Below are 25,941 nucleotides of genomic sequence, written 5' to 3'. Positions count from 1 at the left end.
TGATCTGGCAGAAGACAAACGGATGCAAAGCTGATTCACTAGACTCCTAATGGTCAAAATGGAATGTGTAGTAAATAGGAGCAGAGTATTGGCCAGCCATCATGTGCTGTCTCTAATGAGCTCCACCGGATGGCCAGGTTTAGTAGAGTAGATCACTTCTTTACATTTTCAGGTATTTACTACCAAAGCTGTCATGGGAGTTTCAAAATGCTTTCATGAGAAATATATATAAAACCAAAATACAGCTTAAAATGTAAGGAAACCAACAGGGTTTCTTCAACTGGGATCGAAGAACTGTTGAGGGTTTGTGGGTAGTCTTAAGAATCTAGGAATTCTATTTTTTTAAACTTTACTTCTTCATTTTGATAAACACTTTAAATCAGTTTACCGTTTAGCACCCTAACGGTACTCAATTTAAACTTGAAATGACTTAGGATATTAGACAGGGCACCAGATCTTTAAACTTTTACATTCTCAGTTAGTAGTAAAAAAACAGTTCCAAATTGCTAAATGCAAAGAAAAGCTGAACAGAGAGAGCCTAAAGATTTGAAAGACCAAAAAAAAAAAAAAAAAAAGGGGGGGGGGGGGGGGTGCCTTGCTAAAAAAAAAAGCTGCACTGTTGCTCTAAACAGAAAAGCCCAATAGGTGACAGGGAAACTTTTGCAAATCTATGAATGTCACCAGTGCAAAAGAATAAAGTGGTTACCTAGGACAAAACTCTTTAAGAAGGTTTATTTGGGATACAGCTTTGTACCAGTGAGAAGTCCCTAGAGTAAGTAAAAATAGATGACTGTTAACATAATAAAATTAAATTTAAAAAAATTGACTGTTCTATACGATGGAATTCAGCACTACAAAGTAATGAATTACTGAAATCTACCAAAACATGGATGAAGCTCAAAAACACTATGCCAAGTGAAAGGGGGCAGACACAAAAGATCACCCACTGTATGATCCCATTTATAGGAAACATCTAGAGACAGAAAGTAGATTAGTGGTTGCCTAGGGGGACGAGGGGGACTAATGAGTGACTGCTAATGGGTACGGGGTTTCTTTTTCAGATGATAAAAATGTCATAAAATTAGACTATGGTGCTGGCTACACACCTGTGAAACTACAGTTGACCCTTGAACAACATGGGTTTGAACTGTGCAGGTCCACCTACACACGGATTTTTCCCAATAAATAAAGTACAGTATGATACATGTATTTTCTCCTTATAATTCTTTTTCTTTTTTTTTTTTTTTAAAGATTTTATGTATTTATGTGACAGAAAGAGACACAGCGAGAGAGGGAACACAAGCAGGGGGAGTGGGAGAGGGAGAAGCAGGCTCCCCATGGAGCAGGGAGCCTGATGCGGGGCTCGATCCCAGGACCCTGGGATCATGACCTGAGCCAAAGGCAGACGCTTAACGACTGAGCCACCCAGGCGCCCCTCCTTATAATCTTAATAACATTTTCTTTTCTCTAGCTTACTTTATTATAAGAATACAGTGTATAATGCATACAACTTACAAAATGTGTGTTAATTGACTGTTTATGTTATCGGCAAGGCTTTGGGTCAAAAGCAATTAAGTTTTAGGGGAGTCAAAGGTTACACATGAATTTTCAGCAGTGTGAGGGAAGAGTTGGCACCTTTTTCAAGGGTTAACTGTAATGCTAAAAACAACCGAACTATACATTTTAAACAGGTGACCTTTATGGTATATAAATTATATCTCAATGAAGCTATTAAAAAAATAAATAAAGGACTGCCGTCCGGGTCTCCACACACATAAAATAATGGCAAGTAGAGCTCTTTGTAAATCCCCAGAACTAAAAAAGACAAACTAACTGATAATCCACCAGCTTAATACATCAAGTAACTGTACTACATTAATAGTTTCCAAAGATACTGCTAAAATGACAATTATCAGAATATTCTTAGTATACCACTTTTTAAAGGAGGTCAAGAATAAAATCCTTCCAGGAATTCCTGTTAATATATTTCAATCAATTTCCTTCTTTTGTATCTTCAAAATTAAACATATCAGGAGATGAATATATAATGTTCCTTCCTAATATCCTATCCTCCCATTTTTGAATATGTGGTCATGAACAAACTGTAGAGGCAAAATGTTATGTTTAGTAAGTGTGTGGTAACCACCTGTCATAATTTGCTCCTTAGACTCCTAGGTATTTCCTATCTAGATACTAGAACATTTTAAATTCAACCTTTGGCTTTATCTAATCACATATATGATTCTGGAGTGCTAGTTTCACTTCACATAAAAAAGAAACAGACCCACAGATTGGGGAAAACAACACTCTCATCCAAAACAACACTAATAACAGAGGATCAAGTAGTAAAGAATTCAAAGAATTTTTTGCAATTTACATAGAACAAACTCACGCTAACTCATCTTTATTTTTTAAAAATTTTAAATTTTTCTTTTGCTAACTTTATTATTTTTTTAAGATTTTATTTATTTATTTGAGAGAAAGAGAAAGCACATATGGGGGGGGAGGGGCAGAGGGAGAAAGAGAAACAGACTCCCCACTGAGCAGGGACCCTGATGTGGGGTTGGGGTTTGGTCTCAGAACCCCAGGAACAAAACAGGAGCCTAAGGCAGACACTTAACCAACTGAACCACCCAGGCGCCCCTAACTTATCTTTATAGTGGGACCATGGGACTCAGTTCTACCCAAAGCAACATATGAAGATCCAGCATAGGGCGCCTGGGTGGCTCAGTTGGTTAAAGGACTGCTTTCGGCTCAGGTCATGATCCTGGAGTCCCTGGATCGAGTCCCGCATCGGGCTCCCTGCTCGGCAGGGAGCCTGCTTCTCCCTCTGACCCTCCCCCCTCTCATGTGCTCTCTCTCTCTCTCTCTGTCTCAAATAAGTAAATAAAATCTTAAAAAAAAAAAAAATCCAGCATAAACAGTTAAGATGGACTCTCTTTTATAATGGAATGAGGAAGAAAATAAGGATGTGGTTATAAACACCACTCACGCAGTGAAATGAGGAAGTGGCAACATTCTATTTGAATTTTATGATCCCAACCAGGCACTTTCCCTAACCTCTTCCAGTGTAACACCTTAAAATTTGCATATCCCTCTCACTACATCAAATCCAGAATCAGAAAACAAACATGTTCTACCATAAGGCTGAATGATCTTCCTTCCCTCTAAAAGCTGAATTTTGTAAGAAAATGGCAGAATTCAGTTGGTTTAACTGTTAATGTTATCTACTGTGAAAAGCTTACTGAAATGATTTTGAATAAATTAGCACAGTCCTTTAAATTAGCAAATGTCCCCCCCCCCTCCCCCATATTTCCTCCTATTACTTCTTCCTCCAAGAATTATTTCCTGATTAACTCGATGCCACTCAGTTATTTTTTTGTTCTACACCTGCATACAATTCAAACACTACTTACCTGTATAGGGCTTTTACAAAGACCTGTTAGATTTGAACACTTTATGTTTCCTCAACAAAGTCAGAAATAATACTTAAGAATGAAATCTATATGGTCTAATACTTTACAGAAAGGTCAAGTACACTCAGGCCGTCACAATACTCAGGAGTCAATTCATCCTCTGGAACATGAAATAAGGTCCAAACATAATGTACTTTTTCACAAAGTAATTTGGATACAACTCCATTGTTCACTCATTCTTCACCACACTTTGACAAAACACCAGCTGTGCAATCTCTCCTGTCACACCCCTATGCAAAAACCACCCAGATTCCTCATTGCCTACCAAAGTTCGTTTGACATTCAAAACAATCTTTCATACACCCACATTCCAGGTTCTCCCAAACGTCCCTCATGCCTCCCCTCAGCCAGGATCACAATCAGCACCCCCGATGCCCACCTTCACATGTTAGTTAGCAGGTCCCTACAGTGTGTCCACACTAGGAGAGGTCCCTATAAATAAAGATTTTCTAATTTGAATATGGGAATAAAACTTTAGCTCCCATCAGTCACAACCACCATCAACTCAGTCTGACAGGAAGATACTGGCCTGTAAACAAGTAACTGTAATACCAGACAACCCTGCAAGTATACAGTAAGCTCTAACTTACAGTAAGTGGGTCACACCTGAGCGATGTACAGAATCAACATACTGTCGATGCACTCTAGCCACAAAGTCTATTTGGGATGTACAGAGGTAGAAAAAAGGAAGAATCAAAAAATTTAAAAATTTGTTCTGGTTTTCAATGATCAAAACTAGTTTGGCCCACTGGACCAAGCTCTGAATACAGGGCTTTGCTTGCATTAGGTATTCAAGAAATACCTTCTTGATGAAATGAATATGTAGGCATTTCAGGGCAATGAGAAGGAGGACCAACTTGTGGTGCTGGGGCTGGGAATGGTGCAGAATGGCTGAGATGAGACAGAAGAGAGCCTGGATCCTGGGTTCTCCCAGGACCAGAATCTTCAATCCCCTTACTGACTGGTTTGGATCCTTTCTTTCCCCATGTTTCTAGATGCTCCCTTGCCCTTCCCCCCACAGGACCACCACCCATTCCCAGTATCTAATGGCTCCTCTCTCAGTGGTGACCTTGCTGCCATCACATCTGCCTCTCTCCTCTAATACCCCACAAAAATGAGAGGTATGATGGCCAAAAAAATCTAACTTCGGAAGCCCTTCTCTAACCTAGTATATTCCTTGGGCTAGAGGACAACCTCTCCATACTTTACATGCCAAGAACAAACAAGTTTGTTTTTAGAAAAACCAGGCATTTCACTCTCATTTTATTTATTTTTGAGAATAGGCAACACATGTATCCTGTACAGAACTCCAGAGGTGCAAAGGAGTATACAGAGAAAAGTGAAGTGAGGTCCTTCCCCCCCAGAGACAATCATTATCATCTCTATTTACAATTATTAAAACAAGACTGCTTTTTTTGTTTTTTGGTTTTTTAAACTGTGAACGGAGTAGCTCAGCCACATTCTGTTTTCAGGTTTGTTTGGGGAAAGGAGCGATCTGTGAGCCAAACACCTATGTATAATGTGTCTATGAGAAAACATATCATATGAGTCTTCCAGAACTTGTCTTCTCAGAAGACTGGAGCCACAGCTTGAGATACAGCACAATACCACGAACATAAAGAACATGGCTTCTGGCATTTCACAAACCCATGTCTGTGTACCAGCTCTGACACTAAGTAACTCAGGAAATGTTATTTTAACTTGTGCATTTTAGCTTTCTCATTCATCAAACAGGAATAGATTCTTGTGATGATTAAATTGGAAATATGTTAAATGTGGGGTGCCTAGGTGGCTCAATCGGTTGAGCATCCAACTCTTGGTTCCAGCTCAGGTTATGATCTCAGGGTCCTGGGACTGAGCCCAGGAGCCCAGCTCAGCAACCAGCTCAGCGCTCAGCAGGGAGCCTGCTTGAGATTCTCTCTCCCTCTGCCCCTCCCCTCAGCGCCAATGCATGTGCACTCGCTCTCAAACAAAGAAATAGACCTTTAGGGGCGCCTGGGTGGCTCAGTCGTTAAGCATCTGCCTAGGCTCAGGTCATGATCCCAGGGTCCTGTGATCGAGCCCCACACTGGGCTCCCTGCTCAGCGGGAAGCCTGTTTCTCCCTCTCCCAACTTGCCCTACTTGTGTTCCCTCTCCCACGGTCTGTCAAATAAGTAAATAAAATCTTAAAAAAAAAAAAAAAAATAGACCTTTAAAAAATAAAAAAAGAAATACGTTAAATGCTTTGATTTTTCCATGCCTTAACCTTGTTTTCTGCTTTCTTTGTGAAATACTTTCATTACCTGCATCTGGAATATTTTTATTTTATCCAATGTATCCAAATTTTTTTTTTTTAAGATTTTATTTATTTATTTGAGAGAGAGAGAGCGCACACAAGCAGGGGGAGCAGCAGAGGGAGAGGCAGAAGCAGGCTCCCCGCTGAGCAGGGAGCCCAGGGTGGGGCTCGATCACAGGACCCCGGGATCATGACCTGAGCCAAAGGCAGACACTTAACCAACTGAGCCACCCAGGCACCCCACGTGTATCCAAATTTCTAAATAAAAAAATGAGTGAGAATACCAGAATGTCTATAAAAGGCTTCCATTTACAGAATCGAAGACTCTTAACAATTACCTGTTGTTCTTTTCTTTCTGTTGCATGATGACACTTTTCAATTCTCCAATGCCTCAAGAAATCTCGAAGATATCCAAAGAGAGTGAGTACACCATACCCCACATAAGTAAGCACAGCAACCAGCATTGGTGTTTCTTCAAAAGCTTCATTAAATGGTCTTTTGTAAAGTCCTCCATTTTGTGTAATATGATGGATCTAAAACAAAGGTTAAAAATATTTATTTCGATCCCACAAAAAAGATTACTACTTAAAACCTAATTCCTTACAGATCTGCATAACTTCAGAATTCTCTAATAGTCAAAAAAATCCACTAAGATCTATCAGGGCATAATTTTTTTCAACAGAAATATTATAAGTTATATATACTTTAAATAAACAGTAAAGAAAGGAAAACAGAGAAGGAACTGCTTTGTCATTATTTGATTTTTTAACTAGATCTTAAAGCACTATGGTTGGAGCGTGTAAAATTTCCTTTGTTCTAATAAAGCCGATAAAAAAAATGAATCAACAAAGAAAAAGCCTATCCTGAAAAATAGTATATTAGCTTACAAATGAAGTAGTCAAAGTAAACCAGTCCTAGAATAAACTAAAATATTTATGTTTTCCTGCTGTACAGTCTTTTTTTTCCTGCTCTATAGTCTTAAAGCCACCAGCCGTCGTATTCCAAATAATGACCAGCACTAGGCCCCTGTGGTAATCTGTGGTTTATTAACAGCCTCTGTTGTGATAACATAAATAAATAATGCATAAAAGTAAAATGCTTACATAACAGTGGTTCAGCACTGTACAGAAGCAGAAAGTAGAATGCAACACAAGGGGAAAAGCAGTTAAGAGTGATCAGTAACTGTCATGAAATCATTCTGTCCCCCTTCATCTTGACCTAAGTATCCATTTCCACTTTTAAGATTATCCCTGGTTTCATCCTTTGGGATACTTGAATTTTAACATACAGATACCAAGCTACTGCACTTTTGATCTCAGAGCTTAAAGCTTTTTACTTTTTGGCCAATCTTAATGGAAATCTTTTATGGAAAAATCTCATCAGAGAAGTTTGTGTGTTAACTTTAATCTTAACTTTGAAACAGCCAACTGCAGTGAGGATGCTCGTTCACTATTTACCAGGAACATATTTTCAACTGAGGACTGTACTAGAGTTATGAAAAGCCCCTATTATGAAAGAATAAAAGATGCTTTCTTGGCCTGTCAGGCAACTTGATCCAAGGGTTAAATATATTTTAGAATATTATATCCCAATAATATTCTTTGGGGAAAGCTACCTGAATGCTGCAAGTTAGAACAGCTGGAAAAGAAATAGATGTTCTTAACAAGGGAAAGGCTTTCAGATAGGCATGATCCCTGGAATCCGCTGTCACTGCTTCAATTTGATGACCTAAAGAACTTCTGAAAACTATTTGAAAAACTGATACAGGTCTTCATCAATCTCTTCCTCAAAGGGGTGGAAATCTGTGTCAATGTTTACTACTTAAACTTTTATGCAGGAGCACGTTGCAATGTGTTTATAACAGAATAGCTAGAAGTGAGCCAATAACTGAAGAGATTGTTTAAAAATTAATAATATAGCATATAAACAAGCTATTAAGCTGGACAAAGCAAAATCAAAAACACTTAAACACAACAAAAATAATATTCTGATCATCTCTTTAAAAAACTGTATCTAAAAGAACACTGTATTTAATACCAGTACCCAACTCTCCTTAACTCTGAAACTGTTTTCTCTCAATGGAACATACTAGTAAAAAGTAAGGCAACTTTCAGAGCTCTAAGTCTCTAACAATTGTGTGACAGATGTATATGTCAGGAATGCTGTGGGTGGATCCCTTTAAAAGATATCCGCCTTGATCTGAGACACACCCAAACCAGCATGACCAAGTATATTCATACAGTTGGCTGGACGGTCTAGGAAGGAGGAAGTTAAATCATTAGTTTGCTTTTAAATATTGTGATTCTATCACAGTGTCACTTTAAATTAACTGCATTTTAAGGAACTGAGATTCATCTATAAAGTAACTTTTGGAAAACAGCCTCAGTAAAAACACAGGTCACTCTGATCATTCAGGGTGAGAATGTACAGGCCAACTGATAGGCAAGCCTCTGGTAGTTGACAAAATCTTAGAAATCAGAGAAAAAAAATCACTTGATCTTCAATTACTGATGCTAAATTTTATTTGACATGATTCAAATAAAAACAGTAGTATTACCACATCTGAAACTAAAGATGTACTATATGTTGACTAATTGAATCTAAATAAAAAATGGAAAAGAATAGTAGTATTACCATCTTATACATGTATAATGTTCCATAAGGGAAAGCACCAGGCTTATTTTATTTTGCTCATTAGCACACATCTAGCACTCAGGATAGTATTCATTAAGTGCTTAACAAATAGTAAGTATTCAGTAATGTTTCCTTTTATTACTATTAGTATTACAGAAAGTGGCACCTTATAGAAGCTCAATAAGCATTTGTTGAATGAATGAAAATACACATTATGCTTTTTGCTCTTTCAACAATAAGTACCCTGTAACAGAAGGGTTTAAACAAGTTACAGTGACTACACAATTAATATTAGGACATTTCCAGAACCCACATCTAATACCTTTTGGTCTCAACTACATTGGAGGTCAAATTCACACTAAACAAAACATGGGCTACAAACTCTTCCAGGGTATTTCATATTCTGGATTCACAAAGTAAGAGGGCTCTTAAGAGGCCTTTCATTCATTCTAACAAGAATTACACTGTCAACAAGGCAATCAAGAAAAATATTAGCTTATCACTCCCTCCAGGTTAAAAAAAAAAACAACAGTTCAGTCTGCTCACATTAAACAGACAAGAGTGTAACTGTGCTAGTATTATTAATCAAGGGAAGATTTAAGTACTCCAACGAAAATCAAGATAGTTTGCTTGAAAAGTAACATTTTTTTCAAGCAAATGCAAAAGAAAAAAAGGCCAAAGAAGAAATTTTTTTTTCCAGTCAAAATCATAAGCACATCACCATAAAACACATTACAAGAAGAGGAGAGGGGAAAAAACCAAACCAATAAGCCATTTTGTTCACATGCCTGTAGACCATCAATTACACTTACTAAACAGCTGAAAAAAGACTCTTAACCAAAGCAATAATGGAAAGGTATAATCAAGATAAACCATAAACAATATATATGCATTAAAATCATCTGGAAGGAGACACAAATTGGAGTGGGGAGTGGGATAGAGGTAGAACGCCTACTTCCTATTTATAACCCTCTGAACCAATTTGCTTTTTCATTTTTACCAGAGTACACATACTGAATTTTCATTTATCAGTTTGTTTTAAAAATGTTTAAAATGAATTTTCTCACTGATTTTATTCACTATTAGGACTAAAACAGAGTTAATAAAAGCAACATATGCCTCTCATGATAACCTCAGGTCTCTACCTACAGCCTCTCTAGAGAACTGTCATCTACTTGCTAGCTCTAAAACAGACTGTAAATGCTGGTAAGTATGCACAAATCTACATGTCAATTCCAAATTTTCCCCAGAACTCCAAATTTACATTTCGACCTGCCACCTCTAAGTTCCACTTGGACATCCCAACTCAACAAGTCTGAACTTCTCTCACCATCTTCACTCCTTCCTCAGTTAAAACCAGATTATCCTCCTGTATCACCCACCTGGTTGGCAGCATCACCACCCAGTCTACCCAGTCTCCCAGCTTTGGAGTCTTCTTTAGCTCCACCTCATTTTCGGACTTCATTCTAGATCCAGTAATGAATTTGTGTGCCTTGGTTCAAGACCTTCTTGTGGGGCACCAGGGAATTTTAAGGAGGTTGGAAATGTTCTACATCTTGAGAGAGGTATTGGAGACACAGTACACACACAGGTAAAAAGTCATGGAGCATGATATATTTTATGCACTTACCTGAATGTATGTTACTCCTCAATTTTAAAAAACCCTCAGTGCCTCTTCCTTCATTGGACCACTGTAATACCCTCCCCCCTTCCTGTCTGGTCTCCCCGCCACCAAGACCCTCTCCACACCCCAATTATCCTTCTAGTCACACTAAACTTCTTGCCGCAGTCTTTCCAACAAGAATCCTCCCCTAGAGAAGGACTGCAAATCTTCTGACAGCAATAAGGCAATAATAAATAATGTTTACCGTGAGAAGTCAAGAAGCAGTAAAATAAGCATTTTAGAATGTGGAGGTAAACACCAAAAAGAAGATGGAAAAAGAGTAAAAGAGAGCAGAAGACTGCTGTATATTTCATAACAAGCCTTGTGGAACCATCAGATGCTTGAAACCATGTGCTACAGGCTGTTAGGAATTCTTAGATCCTACAGGACTGGGCCACAGAGCTATTTCGCTGTGAATGTATGCTATTTTAAAGACAAAAAAGAATAATTCCAAAGACAATTCAGATATCATCAGGGTACCCTTCTCAGTTTCAAAGGTGGGGGACCATCACTTCAGATAGAATCAATAGGTAAGTGCCTCAGAAAGGAAGCCTGAAGCATAGGGGGTAGAGGGTAGTGACTCCCATCCCAATGGGTCCAGAGGGCATAGCATCAAACCAAAGAGGATTATTCTTGATCCTTAGGATCTCATGGAATTTGCCTTGCTAAATTTTGGACTTGGTTGGGACCCATCACCCCTTTCTTCCTTCTGATTTCTCTCTTTTGGAATGGAAATGTTTATCCTCTGCCCGTCCCACCACAGTATTTTCGAAGCACATAACTTACATGGCTTCACGAGCTCAGAGCTGGAGAGGAATTGTCTTAGGATAAATTGTATCTCGAGTTTCACTCATATCAGATGTAAATGATATTTAGATGAGACTTTGGACTATAGACTTTAGAGCTGATGCTGGAATGAGTTAAGACTTTTGAGGTTGCTAGGGCAGAATGAACGTATTTTGCATGCATTAAGAATATGATTTTAGGGGGATAATGGGCAGAATGTTATAGGCTGAATATGTCTCCCCCCCACCTCATTCATATACTGAAGCTCTAGTGTGATGCTGTTTCAAAGTAGGGCCTTTGGGAGGTAATTAGGTTTACATTAGGTCATGAGGATAGGCCCGATAATGTGGGGGAGAAGGCAGAGAGCTCCACTGAAGAATAGCTCTGTGAACACACTATGAGAAAGCTATCTACAAGTCAGGAAGAACGCCCTCACCAAGAACTCAATCTGCCAGCAACCTGATCTTGGACTTCCTGAACCATGACAAATATCTGTTGTTTAAGCAATCTTGTCTATGGTATTTTCTTATGGCAGCCCAAGCTGACTAAAACAAAGATAAAGGGAGAGAATGTATACAACCTACTCTCAATCGGTTCAGGAAAAAGTAATTGTGTGGTGTGGGTATGGGTGTGTACGTGTGTGTGTAGAGAGAGAACAATGGAGAATTTTCTTCATGAACCATCTGAGTAAGGTGCAGCTATGATGTACCTTTATACATCAGTGTGTCTCTCTTAAAAACAAAGATATTCTCTTACATAACTACAGAACAATTTTCAAAACTAGGAAACCAACAGAATACTAATATCTAGTCTACAGACTTTATTTAGATTTTGCCAATTGTCCTAATAATGTCTTTATAGCAAAAAAAAAAAAAAATCCTAGATCATGTGTTGCATTCTGTCTCTCTAGTTTCAGAATAAAGAAAAAGGGTAAGTTTTGATTACACTGTAAACTGACTTATAAGGAATGATCCTAAGCAGAGGTTTTGAGAATCCCATGAAAGAACAGAGGGTAACTATGTAATTATGCAATAATGGGGAAGTAATTAGCGGGAAACAAAAGCACACACTTCTGATGTGAATTAAAAAATCACATGAGCATGATTTTATAAGCAAATAGACATATTCTTGCTGAATATGTCAGTATGACAGAATCCGCCCACCTGGCAGATAGTTTGGAAAATTAAAAAAAAAAAATTAATGTCCAATATGAACAACCATTATTGTTTGGCAATCAAAAGACTGCCATCATGCCTTTTCTGCTAAACGAACCCCATTCACTTCCAGTGGTATATTCTGTTGTTCCTTAAAATTAGTTCTGCTGAAATGGCCCTTTCTTGGAATTTTACTGAAATGTACTAGCCTCTCCCTACTGCATACCATACATACTAAAGAAAACAGTTTGGAGCTTTGCACCAGTCACAGAAGCTATTCCACACTCTGAACATGTATTTCCAGAAGTGTCCTCTTTTTTCCACAAGCAACTTTAGAAAAGTAGGGAGTCCACATTTTTTCTTGCAATTAGGATAAATTCCCTACTTTTTGTCAAAAAGTAACTCCTATGGAATGGACTGTGCGTCCAAAGCTTGCTGGAAAACAAACATATTTTTTTTTAAAGATTTTATTTATTTATTTGACAGAGAGACAGAGAAAGAGCACAGTAGGCAGAGAGGCAGGCAGGCAGAGGGAGAGGGAGAAGCAGGCTCTCCACTGAGCAGGGAGCCCAATATGGGGCTTAATTCCAGGACCCTGGGATCATGACCTGAGCTGAAGGCAAACACTTAACCGACTGAACCACCCAGGTGCCCCAACAAACATATTTTGACATTACGATTTTCCTGTTTGAAAACTCAAAAATGGAGATGCCCACATATATATGCCCTGGCACTTGTTCAGTTCAGTGGCATCCCGTGCACTCGGGCAGCGAGGTTCTGGCCCGGAGTTACCATTCTCCCTTGCCACCCACACCTCCTCTGTAGCGCTTCCCAATCTCCAGATAAGCTTCGTGGCGTAACAGTCGGCTGCACCGTCAGGAGATCTGAGCATGAGTGCCGCTCTGCCACAGATTCTGCTCCTTGATCGGAGCTCTCTTCCACCTCTGACTTGTTCTGGGCCTGTGAGCCCACGCCCTCCACGCTGGTTCTGGAGTGGACACCACCTGAGGGACAGCCTGGTTCGCATCAATTTCCCCTCTCTGCGGATAATCTCTGATATATGGGGGTAGGCCCCTGGTGGTCACTTCTGTGCAGTATGACTGTATTCCTAGGTCCTAACTGACTGTCACGGGAGTAGGCACCAATGGTACAATGAACCCAACAACCCCCTTATGGGGATTTAAAATTTTCGGGGGGGAGGGGCGCCTGGTGGCTCAGTCGGTTAAGCGTCTGCCTTCACCTCAGGTCATGATCCTGGAGTCCCGGGATCGAGTCCCACATCGGGCTCCCTGCTCAGCAGGGAGTCTGCTTCTCCCTCTGATCTTTCCCCCTCTCATGAGCGCGCTCTCTCTCTCTCTCATTCTCGCTCTCTCAAATAAATAAATAAAATCTTTAAAAATAAAATAAAATAAAATTTCCGGGGGGAGAGTTTGTCCTTAGGAGAATAGTATTTGTGTTACACTCCTCATCAGAGTTTACACATCTGAAAAGGTTTACATTTTTTCAGTTTTAACAACTATTTTCTGAACATTTCAATAAAATTTAAAATGGACACATGTAGTGTTTTTCTTTAAGATTTTATTTATTTGAGAGAGGGAGAACACGAGTTAGAGGAGGGGCAGAGGGAGAGGAAGAAGTGGACTCTCTCCCTAGTGGGGAGCCTGATGCCAGGCTCCATCCCAGGACCCCGAGATCATGACCTGAGCCAAAGTAGATGCTTAACTGACTGAGCCACCCAGGCGCCCCTGTAGTGTTTCTGTTGTAAAGTCAACATACTTTACATGCAATTTTATCTGAAAATATTGGAGTTGGAAAAACATCATACTTGCAAAACATCAAACCAACACATTAAAATATAAAGAAAATAAATATCTCCTGAAATTCTACAACCCAGAGATAACCACTGTAACATTTTGATGTATATCCTGCCAGACAAATATACATACACACACAAACACACACAAAAATACAAATATATATATATGTTTATATATGTGCAATAGGCAGGGAGGGAGTACAATTTTATATAAAAGAAGTTGCTTAATATCATTAATTCTTTTGCTTAATATCGTTAATATATCCTATCACCAATCAATAAGATAAATATCATTCTTTTAAGGGGTACATAAATTCCATAATATGAATCTATAGTGTAATTTAATGAATCCCTGTGCATAATGTGTAGACTTTCCCCAATATTTTCAATATGTGAACACTTTATACATTTCACTTTTGATTTTTTCATAAGGATAAATGCGTAGAAATAGATTGTTACTCAAAAAGTGTATATGTATGTGTGTATATATATGATTCTGATCAGAATCAGAATATCATTTTAAAATGAAATTTTTTTAAATTTTATTTATTTATTTGACAGAGATAGTGAGAGCAGGAACACAAGCAGGGGGAGTGGGAGAGGGAGAAGCAGGCCTCCCGCCTAGCAAGGAGCCTGATGCGGGGCTCGATCCCAGGACTCTGGGACCACGACCTGAGCCGAAGGCAGATGCCTAACAACTGAGCCACCCAGGCGCCCCATGAAAATGTTTTAAAGTTGTGGTGATGGTTGTACCACTATGTGAATATAATAAAAACCACTGAACCGTACGTACACTTAGGACAAATTAAATGATTTGTTAATTATATTTCAATAAAACTTATTTAAAAAACAGAAGCCTTGGGGCACCTGGGTGGCTCAGTCATTAAGCGTCTGCCTTCAGCTCAGGTCATGGTCCCAGGGTCCTGGGATCGAGCCCCGCATCGGGCTCCCTGCTTCACAGGAAGCCTGCCTCTCCCTCTCCTGCTCCCCCTGCTTGTGTTCCCTCTCTCGCTGTGTCTCTCTCTGTCAAATAAATAAAATCTTAAAACAACAACAACAACAACAAAACAGAAGCCTTGTGCACCATATGACGTCATAAACAAAGTGACACCAAAAGTGAAAAAACAAGCCATGGTCTGGGAGGAGACATTTGTAACACCTCACGGATAAAGGGCTAGTATCCTAACCAGAAAGCCTTATAAATTAGTGAGAAACAAGTGTGCACTCCAGGAGAAAAATGGGCAAAAGACAGGAACTGTCAATTCATAGGAAAAAAGGAACTTGATTGGAATAATATGAATATGCGGCTGGTCCGATGGTAGTGGGTTATCAGAACCTATTAACATTAGTGTCACTAAAGTTGGAATAATATGAATATGCTCATCCTCACTAGTTCAAGTTACTATAAATTAAAACAGTCAGGTAACTGTTTTCATCTGTAGCTTTTGAAAGCTATAAAAATATGACCATATTAAAGGTTGACACTTATGTAGCAATGGGAACTTGTATACAGGTGCTCTTAGCATAAATTGGTGCAATTGCCTTGGAGAACAATTTAGCAATTCTACAAAAGTTGAGATACACATTCCTAATGACTACCCTATTAAGTTTGTCTCTGGGTATATACGACAACTGAGGTTTTCAAACATTTTTGAAGTACTGAACATTTTGAACATTTCAAACTAAGAAAGAACATTTTTATATCAACCTAATGCACATGTAATGTGTGAGGTATTGGGCGTTAGGACTTCAACATATTACTTTTGGGGGAATCAATTCAACTATAACACATGGTTTTCCGAAGAAATTCTGCTCATGGCACAAGGAGACATATTTAAGAAAGTTTACTGTAAAAACGTAAGAACAAAAAATTCGAAGTAACCTAGCTTTTCCTTAGTAGGAGAATGACTTACCCACCCATCCCCACCCCCACAACAAACAAGAAAACTGGTATGGCATATTGATACACTGAATACAGCACTGAAAAGATGAACTGAGATCTATATTACAGACATGGGCAAATCTCAGACACATATTGTTAAACAAAAGTTGCAGAAAGATACATACAGTATGATATGTATGTAAGGATTAAAAACATGCAGGGCAATACCATACTGTTTATGGCTATGTATTTATATAAGAAAGGTATTTATTTTTGAAAGGAAAGGTATTTTTTATTTTCTATTTATTTTTATTTTTATTTTTTTTTAAAGATTTTATTTATTTTTTAGAGAGCGAGAGAGAAACAGCATGAGAGGGGAGAGGATCAGAGGGAGAAGCAGGCTCCCCGCTGAGCGGGGAGAGGAAAGGTATTTTTTAAATGCATGGAAATAATAAACACCAAATTGAGGGTAGCTTTTATACTTTTGGGGAAAAAAGGAAATAGCACTTCCCCAGGACAAACTTCTTAAAAGGATTGGGGAACTGCTTAAACATAAGTCAGAGCATGACGCTCTCCGGAGAACTTCCTATCGCTGACAACAAAAGACAGTTTCTGTTGGTTTACAAGGCCCTGTATCATCTGGCTCTCACACTCTTCTGACTTCATGTCCTGACAGGTCACTGCCCTCCAGCCAAGCAGGCCTTTTTCTGTCCTTCCCCAAACACATGGAGTGCACCTACTCCAGGGCTTGTGTCCTCATGTTAGCTCAGCCTGGAAAACTTTTCTCCTTAGTTTTCTCCCCACCTCCATGTAGATTTTGCTTACCCCTTACCTCCTTCAGAGAGATTATCCTTGACCACCTCGTCTAAAATGCTTTCCTCTTGCCATGATTTTTTTTTCCTGGTTACAGAACTTACAAACTGCCTGGTACTTTATTATATATCTACTTATTTATTGTCCACCTCTCCCTCCGGAGTGTATGGTACTGTATTCTAGTGCTCAGATCATGCTTAGCTCGTAGTAGAGGCTCAGTAAGTATCAGTGGAATAAATGAAAGAATGAATAACTTTCATGTTTTATTTAGTGGGAAAAAATAAGATCTAAGCCTATAAGCTAATTGTTAAGTTTTGATAAAACTACATGTTGAGTAGACTTTTATCTTTTTTTGTATTAATTACAGTATGCTATTTCGTACATACTTGCTGACAAAAAACACTTTCCCAAAATAATGTAAACATACACAAGAAACAGGTTGTGGTAAAGACACCCATAGCGCACTTTTTAGCATTTCGGGCTTGCAGGTGGTTAAAGTCTGTAGGGGCTTACTGAGCGTTCCTGGGAGTGGTGACAGCTTGTGAGGAGGAATAAGAACAGGCCGATGAGGGTCCAGTGGTCTGGAAATGGCCCTGACCCACTCTATAATCGCCCTTCCATGAGCTCTTCCTAAGGGGCGGCGTGGCCAGTAGTGGGACTTCTGTAGCACCCGCTCCCATTGTCTTATGAGGGGTCTAAACTGTGAGATGATGCTTAGTGCTTCCCTTAGAGAAAGGAAACCTGTCAGCACTGACTTTCTGCCATTTCTCCCGTTCTCACCTTGATTTGAAAATGCCATGAGGCTGGGCTGAGAAACCTGGTCTGTGATCACCGATTGGACTGTAATAGAGCCACCTGTCCAAAAGCTCTGCTGTACTTGCTAAAGTATAGTACCTAATTGCCTCCTGTACACACTTGGCTTGTATATAGAGGCGAAGGAAGCAGATTATTTCTAAGACAGCAAAGTTAGTGTTCTGGTTTTAAAGACAGAGATTTTTTTTTTTTTAAAGATTTTATTTATTTATTTGTCAGAGAGAGAGCACAAGCAGGGGGGGTGGCAAGCAGGGGGAGTGGCAGGCAGAGGGAGAAGCAGGTTCCCCACTGAGCAAGGAGCCTGATGCGGGACTCGATCCCAGGACCCTGGGATCATGACCTGAGCCAAAGGCAGCCGCTTAACCGACTGAGCCACCCAGGCGTCCCAGACATTTTTTTAACAGAGGAAGCTCATATAACTACTTATCTCAATCCAAGTATAGCTAGTAATATGAACAGCAAAATTAGCTAATTCTATATGAAGAGCAAAAAGGAGCACAAGGGGTGAGTTTAAAGTGAAATTCTAATATTAAGCCACTGATTTTTTTTTTTTAAAGATTTTATTTATCTATTTGCCAGAGAGAGAGAGAGGGAGAGTACAAGCAGGGGGAGTGAGTGGCAGGCAGAGGAAGAAGTAGGCTCCCTGCTAAGCAAGGAGCCTGATGCAGAACTCGATCCCAGGACCCTGAGATCATGACCTGAGCCGAAGGCAGATGCTTAACCATCTGAGCCATCCAGGCACCCAAGCCACTGATGATTTTAAAACAATCAGACTAAGTTGTAGTATTTCTGAAATCATTAAAGGAAAACGATTCATAGAAAATCTCGGAAATATGACTAAGAAATGGCAATAAATAGAAAATGTAAAGACTTGGATTCTAATCCCAACTTTGAATTTAGTTTTATGACTGGACACTTTGCTTAATCTCCTTTCTTTTTTTTTTTTTTTTTTTTAAATTTTATTTATTTCTTGGACAGAGAGAGACATAGTGAGAGCAGGAACACAAGCGGGGGGAGTGGTAGAGGGAGAAGCAGGCTTCCTGCGGAGCAGGGAGCCCAATGTGGGACTCTATCCCAGGACCCTGGGACCATGACCTGAGCCAAAGGCAGATGCTTAACAACTGAGCCACCTAGGTGCCCCGCTTAATCTCCTTTCTTTGGGGTTGTCACTTAGTTATGTGAAGAGGAAGAGTGGGAATCACTTGTGAAAGAAATGTTTCTCACTTTTTATGTATTTTTTATCCTGCATATTTAAATATAAATCCCTTTGACAGTATTCTTTAAAATAGTTTCCTTATTCTTTTTTTATCTCAAAAACCATGCTGATCTTTGTATCCTTTTTTGGAAAAAAAAAAAAAACCTGAAGAATTCTTGAATACTAGGATTATCTCCTATTTTTTTAATCTTTTTTTTTAAAAAAATATTTTATTTTTCAGTAATCTCTACACCCAATGTGGGGCTCGAACTCACAACCTCGAGATCAAGAGTCATACACTCCACTGACTTAGCCAGCCAGGCACCCCGGATTATCTCCTCTTTATATTTTCCAGTACAGAGTACAGTCCTTGACATAGAGAGAGGAAATATTTGTTGAAAAGAATGAGATGATTATGCTAATTTTGAGCTCCTTGGTAGAAAGGGAGCTCTGGGTTCCTAGAAGTGGCTTTGATGTCTGAAAGTTATTTGTGCAGTTTTGAAATGTTAAAAAACTACACAGGAGGAATGTCCATTTCTGGGCACATGAAATTAAAGGGAGGGAGGGGTCAAGCCCTAAGGGATTTCCCAGGGCTCGCAGTACTGCAGCGGTGAGAGGGAATGTGTAGACTGCTGTGTCCTCTGCCTTCTCTCTCCTTCAGTCATGCCCACATTCCCACCCTGCTCCCTGGGAAAGCAGACATTTTTGATTGCTTGCTGGACATAACGGACCTGCAGAGATGCAAGTCCATGTTCTTTTCATCTTTTGCGCTCTTAGGTACCGTGTGGGGCTGAGCACCCACCATCTAATCAGGAATGGAGCTGGGTGGAGCTGGGCTAAAGCTTTGGGTAGATTCAGTCCACTCTGGGGAGCACTAAGGATGGGATCCATTGTGTGTTTGTTGCAAGCCCCTCCCTCTAGTATGACTTTATCTCCTAAGCATTTTAAGATTGTGGTTGATTTCAAGTCACCTTTCTAGTCCAGCTCTCCAGCTTTTCTAGCACTTGGTAAGTGTCCTGTGCAGAAAACTGGCCATGCAGCTGGGGCTGTGCTAGAATTTAGTCTGTCACATCATCCTATAGAGCTGTCATAAGCTCCGCTGGTTTTTCTTTCTCTTGGCAGAGTTCTTCTGCCTATGGCAAGTCCAGTTATGATCATTCATGCTCACCACCAGGTGAGAAAATGACTAGCAATTTCAGCTCACTAAGGAAAGGTTCTTCCCTCTCTGGAATTTTAGTGTATCTTGCCCTTTTTGCTTTGCATGGAAGACAGTTCTTCATTGTCTTTAAAACTACTTCTTGTCTTAAGTAATCTATGTTGTTTTATCTAGTTGTTCTGTGAAATTGATGGCTTGCCTCTACCTATGAATTTTAACCTAGAAGCGTTTTTGTTTTAATTTTTTTGTTTTTGTTGTTGTAAATATGACATAAAAATAAAGTTGTTCAAACAGTATAGAAATTATTTCTCTCCATAAAGTCTGAAGGTAGACTGGTAGCACTCGGTAGGTAGATTACGAGCTATCTTCTTTGTTGTTCTGTAATCTTTTAGGATGTTGTATTTGCATCTCAGTCTCAACCACATCTCCATTCCAAGCCACTGGCAGAGAGAAAGAAAAGTGGAAGGAGAGCAATTGCTGTTTTAAAGGCCTGGTACCTGTCCCCATTTCCTCTTTGGCCAGAATTTCATCACATGGCTACCTAGCTGCTGGAGAGACTGGGAAATGTAGACTATAGCTAGGTGGCCATGGACCCAGCTAAAACTGAGGGGTTCTATTACTAAAGGGGAGATAGGGAGAATATCCACAGGGAGCCAGTTTGCCCTCTCTGGCATAGTATGGTGTGAGGAGAAGCTCTAATCAGAGGGTTTTTTCCTAAATAGTCAATTTTCTTAAACTCTTGTATTAAATAATCTATTACATCCCCTTTGGTTTATGATTTTTCAACCATGAAAGAGTCTTGTTTACTGGTTATGAGCACGTTCTCCGCAGTTAGGCAAAGTTAGCAGACAAATATTGTCTGAATTTTAATCTGTGGTCTGCTGTTCCCCTTTTTAAAAATACTAGTTCAGATTTTTTTGTTTTCCTTTTTTGGTCTATCTTCATGTGTATTAATGAGAACCTGGAAACAGTTTAGTTATAGCAGGCAATGAGAATCTCATGTGCTTCAATACCTTATAATTTTGAACCAGGTATCCCTTATCCTAGATAAAGAGTGAACAATATTCCAAGTGCACAAAATTGACAGTTGAGAGACATATTTAAAAATTTTACTGAAACTCTAAAAGTCTATAGGCTCTGTTAACATATAAATACCCAGTCGATAAGTGTACAAAAGAAGTTCTAAGAGATTTTAACATGGAATATGGAATATGTATCTGTTAGATTTCTTTCAGTTAAGGGGCACCTGGGTGGCTCAGTTGGTTAAGCGGCTGACTTCAGCTCAGGTCATGATCTCAGGGTCCTGGGATGGAGCCCTACACTCTCCGCTCCGAGCTCAGCAGGGAGTCCGCTTGTCTCTCTCCCTCTCTCTCTGCCCCCCCCCCCAGCTTGTACTCTGTCTCTCTCAAATAAATAAGTAAAATCTTTAAACAAAAAATAAAAAATAAATACATTTTTTTCAGTTGATAGCAACAGAAACTGACTCTATCTAAACAAAAAGGTGATTTATTGCAAGGATGATAGGCATGCAAAAAAAAAATAAAAGGAGGGAGTAAGGTAGAACTGATGAATAACTCAGAGAAGTCAGGCAGGAAACAGCACAGCACTTGGGACCTCAGCAGCAGGAGTTCACGGAGCTCTTCTCCAGGATGTTGGAGGTCTAGTGCCCTTCAAGCTCTTAACCTGTTGAAATCGTAAATCCCCATGAGAGAGGGTTGTTAGGTTCATTTTGGCCTAGGTGTCGGTCAGTTAGGACCCAGGAATACAGTCATACTGCACAGAAGTGACCACCAGGGGCCTACCCCCATATATCAGAGATTATCCGCAGAGAGGGGAAATTGATGCGAACCAGGCTGTCCCTCAGGTGGTGTCCACTCCAGAACCAGCGTGGAGGGCGTGGGCTCACAGGCCCAGAACAAGTCAGAGGTGGAAGAGAGCTCCGATCAAGGAGCAGAATCTGTGGCAGAGCGGCACTCATGCTCAGATCTCCTGACGGTGCAGCCGACTGTTACGCCACGAAGCTTATCTGGAGATCGGGAAGCGCTACAGAGGAGGTGTGGGTGGCAAGGGAGAATGGTAACTCCGGGCCAGAACCTCGCTGCCCGAGTGCACGGGATGCCACTGAACTGAACAAGTGCCAGGGCATATATATGTGGGCGTCTCCATTTTTGAGTTTTCAAACAGGAAAATCGTAATGTCAAAATATGTTTGTTTTCCAGCGAGCTTTGGAAGCAGTCTTCAGTCCATTCCATAGGAGATACTTATCGACAAAAAGTAGGGAATTTATCCTGATTGCAAGAAAAAATGTGGACTCCCTACTTTTCCAAAGTTGCCTGTGGAACAAAGAGGACACTTTTGGAAATATATGCTCAGAGTGTGGAATATCTTGTGGCATATCTAATTTAAACTCCTCAAATGTTACCAGTAATTTTTGAACTGCCAAATTCAGTGGCTTAATAGAGTAAGATAAACCAGGCTCTACCAACTAACTAACTGGGACAGTTATTTAAATGGTCTGGAATTGTCTTATTTAGAACCTGGTGATAATATTTGCCCTGCAAGGCCCTTGTGAAGATCAGATGGGTGAAGAAGCTGGGGGAGGTCCTGGTCACAGTAAAGGGTACCTATTATAATTACATCTTTGGTTTCCCGCCACCAAGATGTTGCTTACCCCTCTCTAATTCAAACAGCCTTCCTTTCCTAGGGCTTTCTCATACCACTTCCTAATGCTTCTGTTCTCTCACAATCAACCTTCCTGGGGCGCCTGGGTGGCTCAGTCGGTTAAGCGGCTGCCTCCGGCTCAGGTCATAATCCTGGAGTCCCAGGATGGAGTCCCGCATCAGGCTCCCTGCTCACGGGGAGTAGGCTTCTCCCGCTGACCCTCCCCACTCCCATGTGCTCTCTCTCTCTCTCATTCTCTCTCAATAAACAAAATCTTAAAAAAACAAAAAACAAAAAACAAAACAACAATCAACCTTCCTCAGCAGTGTGTGTGTCTTCCAGTAACATTATGATTCCCCAATATTACATCCTCCATGCTTCCTCTTCTTGCTTAATGCCATCTTCTATCTGCTTCACCAACTTGCACGGCTTCAATGATCACCCATCCATTCCTTCAACTAAGATTTCCTGAGTTCCTATTACATACTAGGCACAGTGCAAATATGGTAGTCCCTCCCAATGTCCACGTGTTCAGTTACCCACGGTCAACCAGTCTGAAAGCTGATGATCCTCCTTCTGACATAATCATCAAAAGCTAAACAGTAGGCTTAATGCTGTGTTACAGTGCCTACATCAGTCCCCTCACTTCATCTCACCATGTAGGCATATTACCATCTCACATCATCGCAAGAAGGGTTAAGTATAGTACAACAAGATATTTTGAGAGAGACCACATCCACATGACTTTTACGACAGCATGTTGTTATAATTTTCTATTTTATTATTAGTTATTGCTGTTACTCTCTTATTGTGCCTAATTTATAAATTAACCTTTATCATGGGTATGCATGCATAGAAAAAAAATAGTATACACAGGGTTTGGTACTATCCACTATATACAGTGGGTTCAGGCATCCACTGATGGTCTTGGAACATATGCCCTGCAGATAAAGGGGACTACTGCAGTAAAATCTCAGATGTTTGCTGAAAGGGCACCAACAGGCTTATTTAGAATAAGTCAAAACCTTCACATGTGAGATGTCAGTACTTTATCTACACAATAGTTTCTAAACTTCCCAGATTACAAAAATTGTTGAATACTTTCCCCAACCTCAATATGTGTTATTTGGAGTAAGGCTGGATCATACCCATAGTCTCAGTACAACTGCATATTTCACTATACTTAGAAATTATCAGAAAGCAGGAGTCTGGTAAAACAGACCACATTAAAAAAATTAACCCCCAACACCAGGGGCTATCACAATCCTTTAGAGTACTATAGTACACATGTATTATTCCTATAATCAGAAGCAAAATATTTTAAAACAAATGGAAAAATAGCAACCTTAATCTTTATAATGGGTCTTAAAGGTAGCCTTAAAGGCAACAAAAGTTAAGATAAATTTTCTGACATTAAATGTGTGAAGAGCAAGGACTTACTTGCTTAATCAGTCACAAACTACAAATTATATTAGAAGCTATTCAGAAGGCAACTGACTTTTGAGGCCACAAACCATGTATTTAATCAAGTAAGGCACACCCACTCAGAATGCAAACGCAGTCTCTACCCATCCCTCTCAATTGCCCATTCTGCCAATAAACACTACTTCTTTCTTTCAAAAATTGAATCTAATTGAATCTCAACCAATTAACTATCTTGCCCAGAGCACTATGAAGTTTCTAGGGCACCTACGCCAACCCTAAAAAGTGGGCAAGTCTGCTTTCTCTGAATATGCAAGTTTTAAAAGATGATCTTAAGAACACAGAGGTTTATGTATTAAATACTTGTCTCATTTACCAAGAATTTTTATTAAAAAGAATTCCTGAGGGGCGCCTGGGTGGCTCAGTTGGTTAAGCGACTGCCTTCGGCTCAGGTCATGATCCCAGGGTCCTGGGATCAAGCCCCGCTCCGGGCTCCCTGCTGAGCAGGGGGCCTGCTTCTCCCTCTCCCTCTGCCGCTCCCACTGCTTGTGCTCTCCTGCTCTCTCTCTGTCAAATAAGTAAATAAAATCTTAAAAAAAAAAAAGAATTCCTGAGTATCTCGAATGACTCTGGAATCTTTCAGATCCAGCCCCGTAAGATCTGAAATGTTCTCCTTGAGACAAAAAGCATTCAAAACAAAAATCTAGTCCCACAGCTGTAGTTACAGTATTATTTTTGCAAAGCCTTGAGGTCTTCGGATGTCTCATCAGGCCTTCAAAACTTGAACAGGTATCCAGGCCATTCTAGATACTCCTCCCATTCTCGTCTCATAACTAACTTTTCAGTTACTGTTTCCTGTCAGTGGAAACAAAAGCTAGTAGCTATTTAGTAAATCACCCTTCATTATTCATTTGCCTCCTTCTAAGTAGCAGTACTAAGCTCTTTGTTCTTTCAACTTTGCTTGTCCTAAAGAACTTGACTTGTGCCCCAAGTCCTCCTTAGAATCTTACCTATTTTGGCAGCTAGAAGGCTGTCATCCTTCTAATATCTCATTAAAACTACTTCTAAAGGGAAGAATGTTAGGCTCAAAACAGTCTCAAAGGCAGACAGTTTCTTTCCTTCAATACTTGTTAACTAATTAAGGAAGGTAAAATGCATGTCTAAATCTCAAAAGTTCTATAAAGAAATGGAAGATCTAAAAAAAGTGCTGTAAACAAGGAGCTCTAAAAGTAAAAACAGACAGTATTGTATTTCAGGTGCAACCAAAATATGGCACTTATTTAATCAAACGTTAAATCCACAGTAAAAGACTCTTGTAATTAAAATCACTGAACGCTGCAACATGCTGCTGAAACAATTTCCTGCAAATCCTCTAGAGGTCTTTCAAAATAGGATAGAATCATCTATCAAGATCAGTTTTAATAAAGTCCTACAAAAAGATAAAAGGACTGAATTACGTAAACCCCTAAAGGTTTCTTCCAGCTCTAATTTTGCCAAAGCTTCCAATTCTAACTCTTTCAGTTTCCCTAGTGCTAACTGCCGCCCTTTACCTCAAATAAAGGCTGACCCTCCTCCCCTCTCCTCTCTGAATGGCAAGGGAGGAAAAATTACTGCTTTATTGCTCCTCTTCCTTGTGACAGCTCTGTGTCTGTCATCCTTAAAAAACAGTAATGTCTACCCATGGCTGCCGTAAAAACAAAACCCAATACTCCTGCGATGCTTCTCCTCCACTCTCACAGAGCTACCCACCCTCACAGCACTTCTGACACCTGAGAGTGTCAGATCCCTCAAGTGAAGGACTTGGTCCCAGGAGTCTGCTCCCTGCCCCACCTCCGCCTCAGATGCCTGTCGCAAGTCCAGGTTGTCCCCTGTGCTTCTAACCCATAAGCTATAAATCAGGTTCCCACCACTTCCTCCTCTGGTTGATAATTTGCTATAATGGCTCACGGAACTCAGGAAAACTGTTTACCTACTGTTTCCGAGTTTATTATAAAAAGATATGATAAAGGATAGAGATGAACATCCAGGTGGAAGAGGTGCACAGGGGGGAAGGTGTGTGGGAAGGGGCACGCCACTCTCCTAGCATCTCCACATGTTCAGCAACCCGGAAGCTCTCTCAACCTGGTACTTTGGGGATTTTTATGGAAGCCTCACCACATCGGCATGAGCAATCATTAACTTCATTTCCAGCCCC

The 25,941-nt window shown here is 40.0% G+C and overlaps 1 protein-coding gene across 2 annotated transcripts in view; it reads right to left on the bottom strand.

Moving 5' to 3' along the window:
• SPTLC2 (serine palmitoyltransferase long chain base subunit 2) overlaps positions 1-25,941 on the bottom strand; it is a 101,359-nt gene that overhangs the window by 71,455 nt on the left and 3,963 nt on the right. For both annotated transcript variants that reach the window (XM_021679802.1, XM_021679803.2), the window contains exon 2: positions 6,091-6,285. In XM_021679802.1, coding sequence (XP_021535477.1) covers positions 6,091-6,285 — 195 coding nt within the window. The remainder of the gene's footprint in view (positions 1-6,090; positions 6,286-25,941) is intronic.

Source organism: Neomonachus schauinslandi, chromosome 9 (assembly GCF_002201575.2).
Source record: "Neomonachus schauinslandi chromosome 9, ASM220157v2, whole genome shotgun sequence".
In the NCBI taxonomy this organism is placed as follows: Eukaryota; Metazoa; Chordata; class Mammalia; order Carnivora; family Phocidae; genus Neomonachus; species Neomonachus schauinslandi.
Note: the sequence above shows the minus strand (reverse complement) of the source record. Positions and strands in the feature narration are given on the sequence as shown.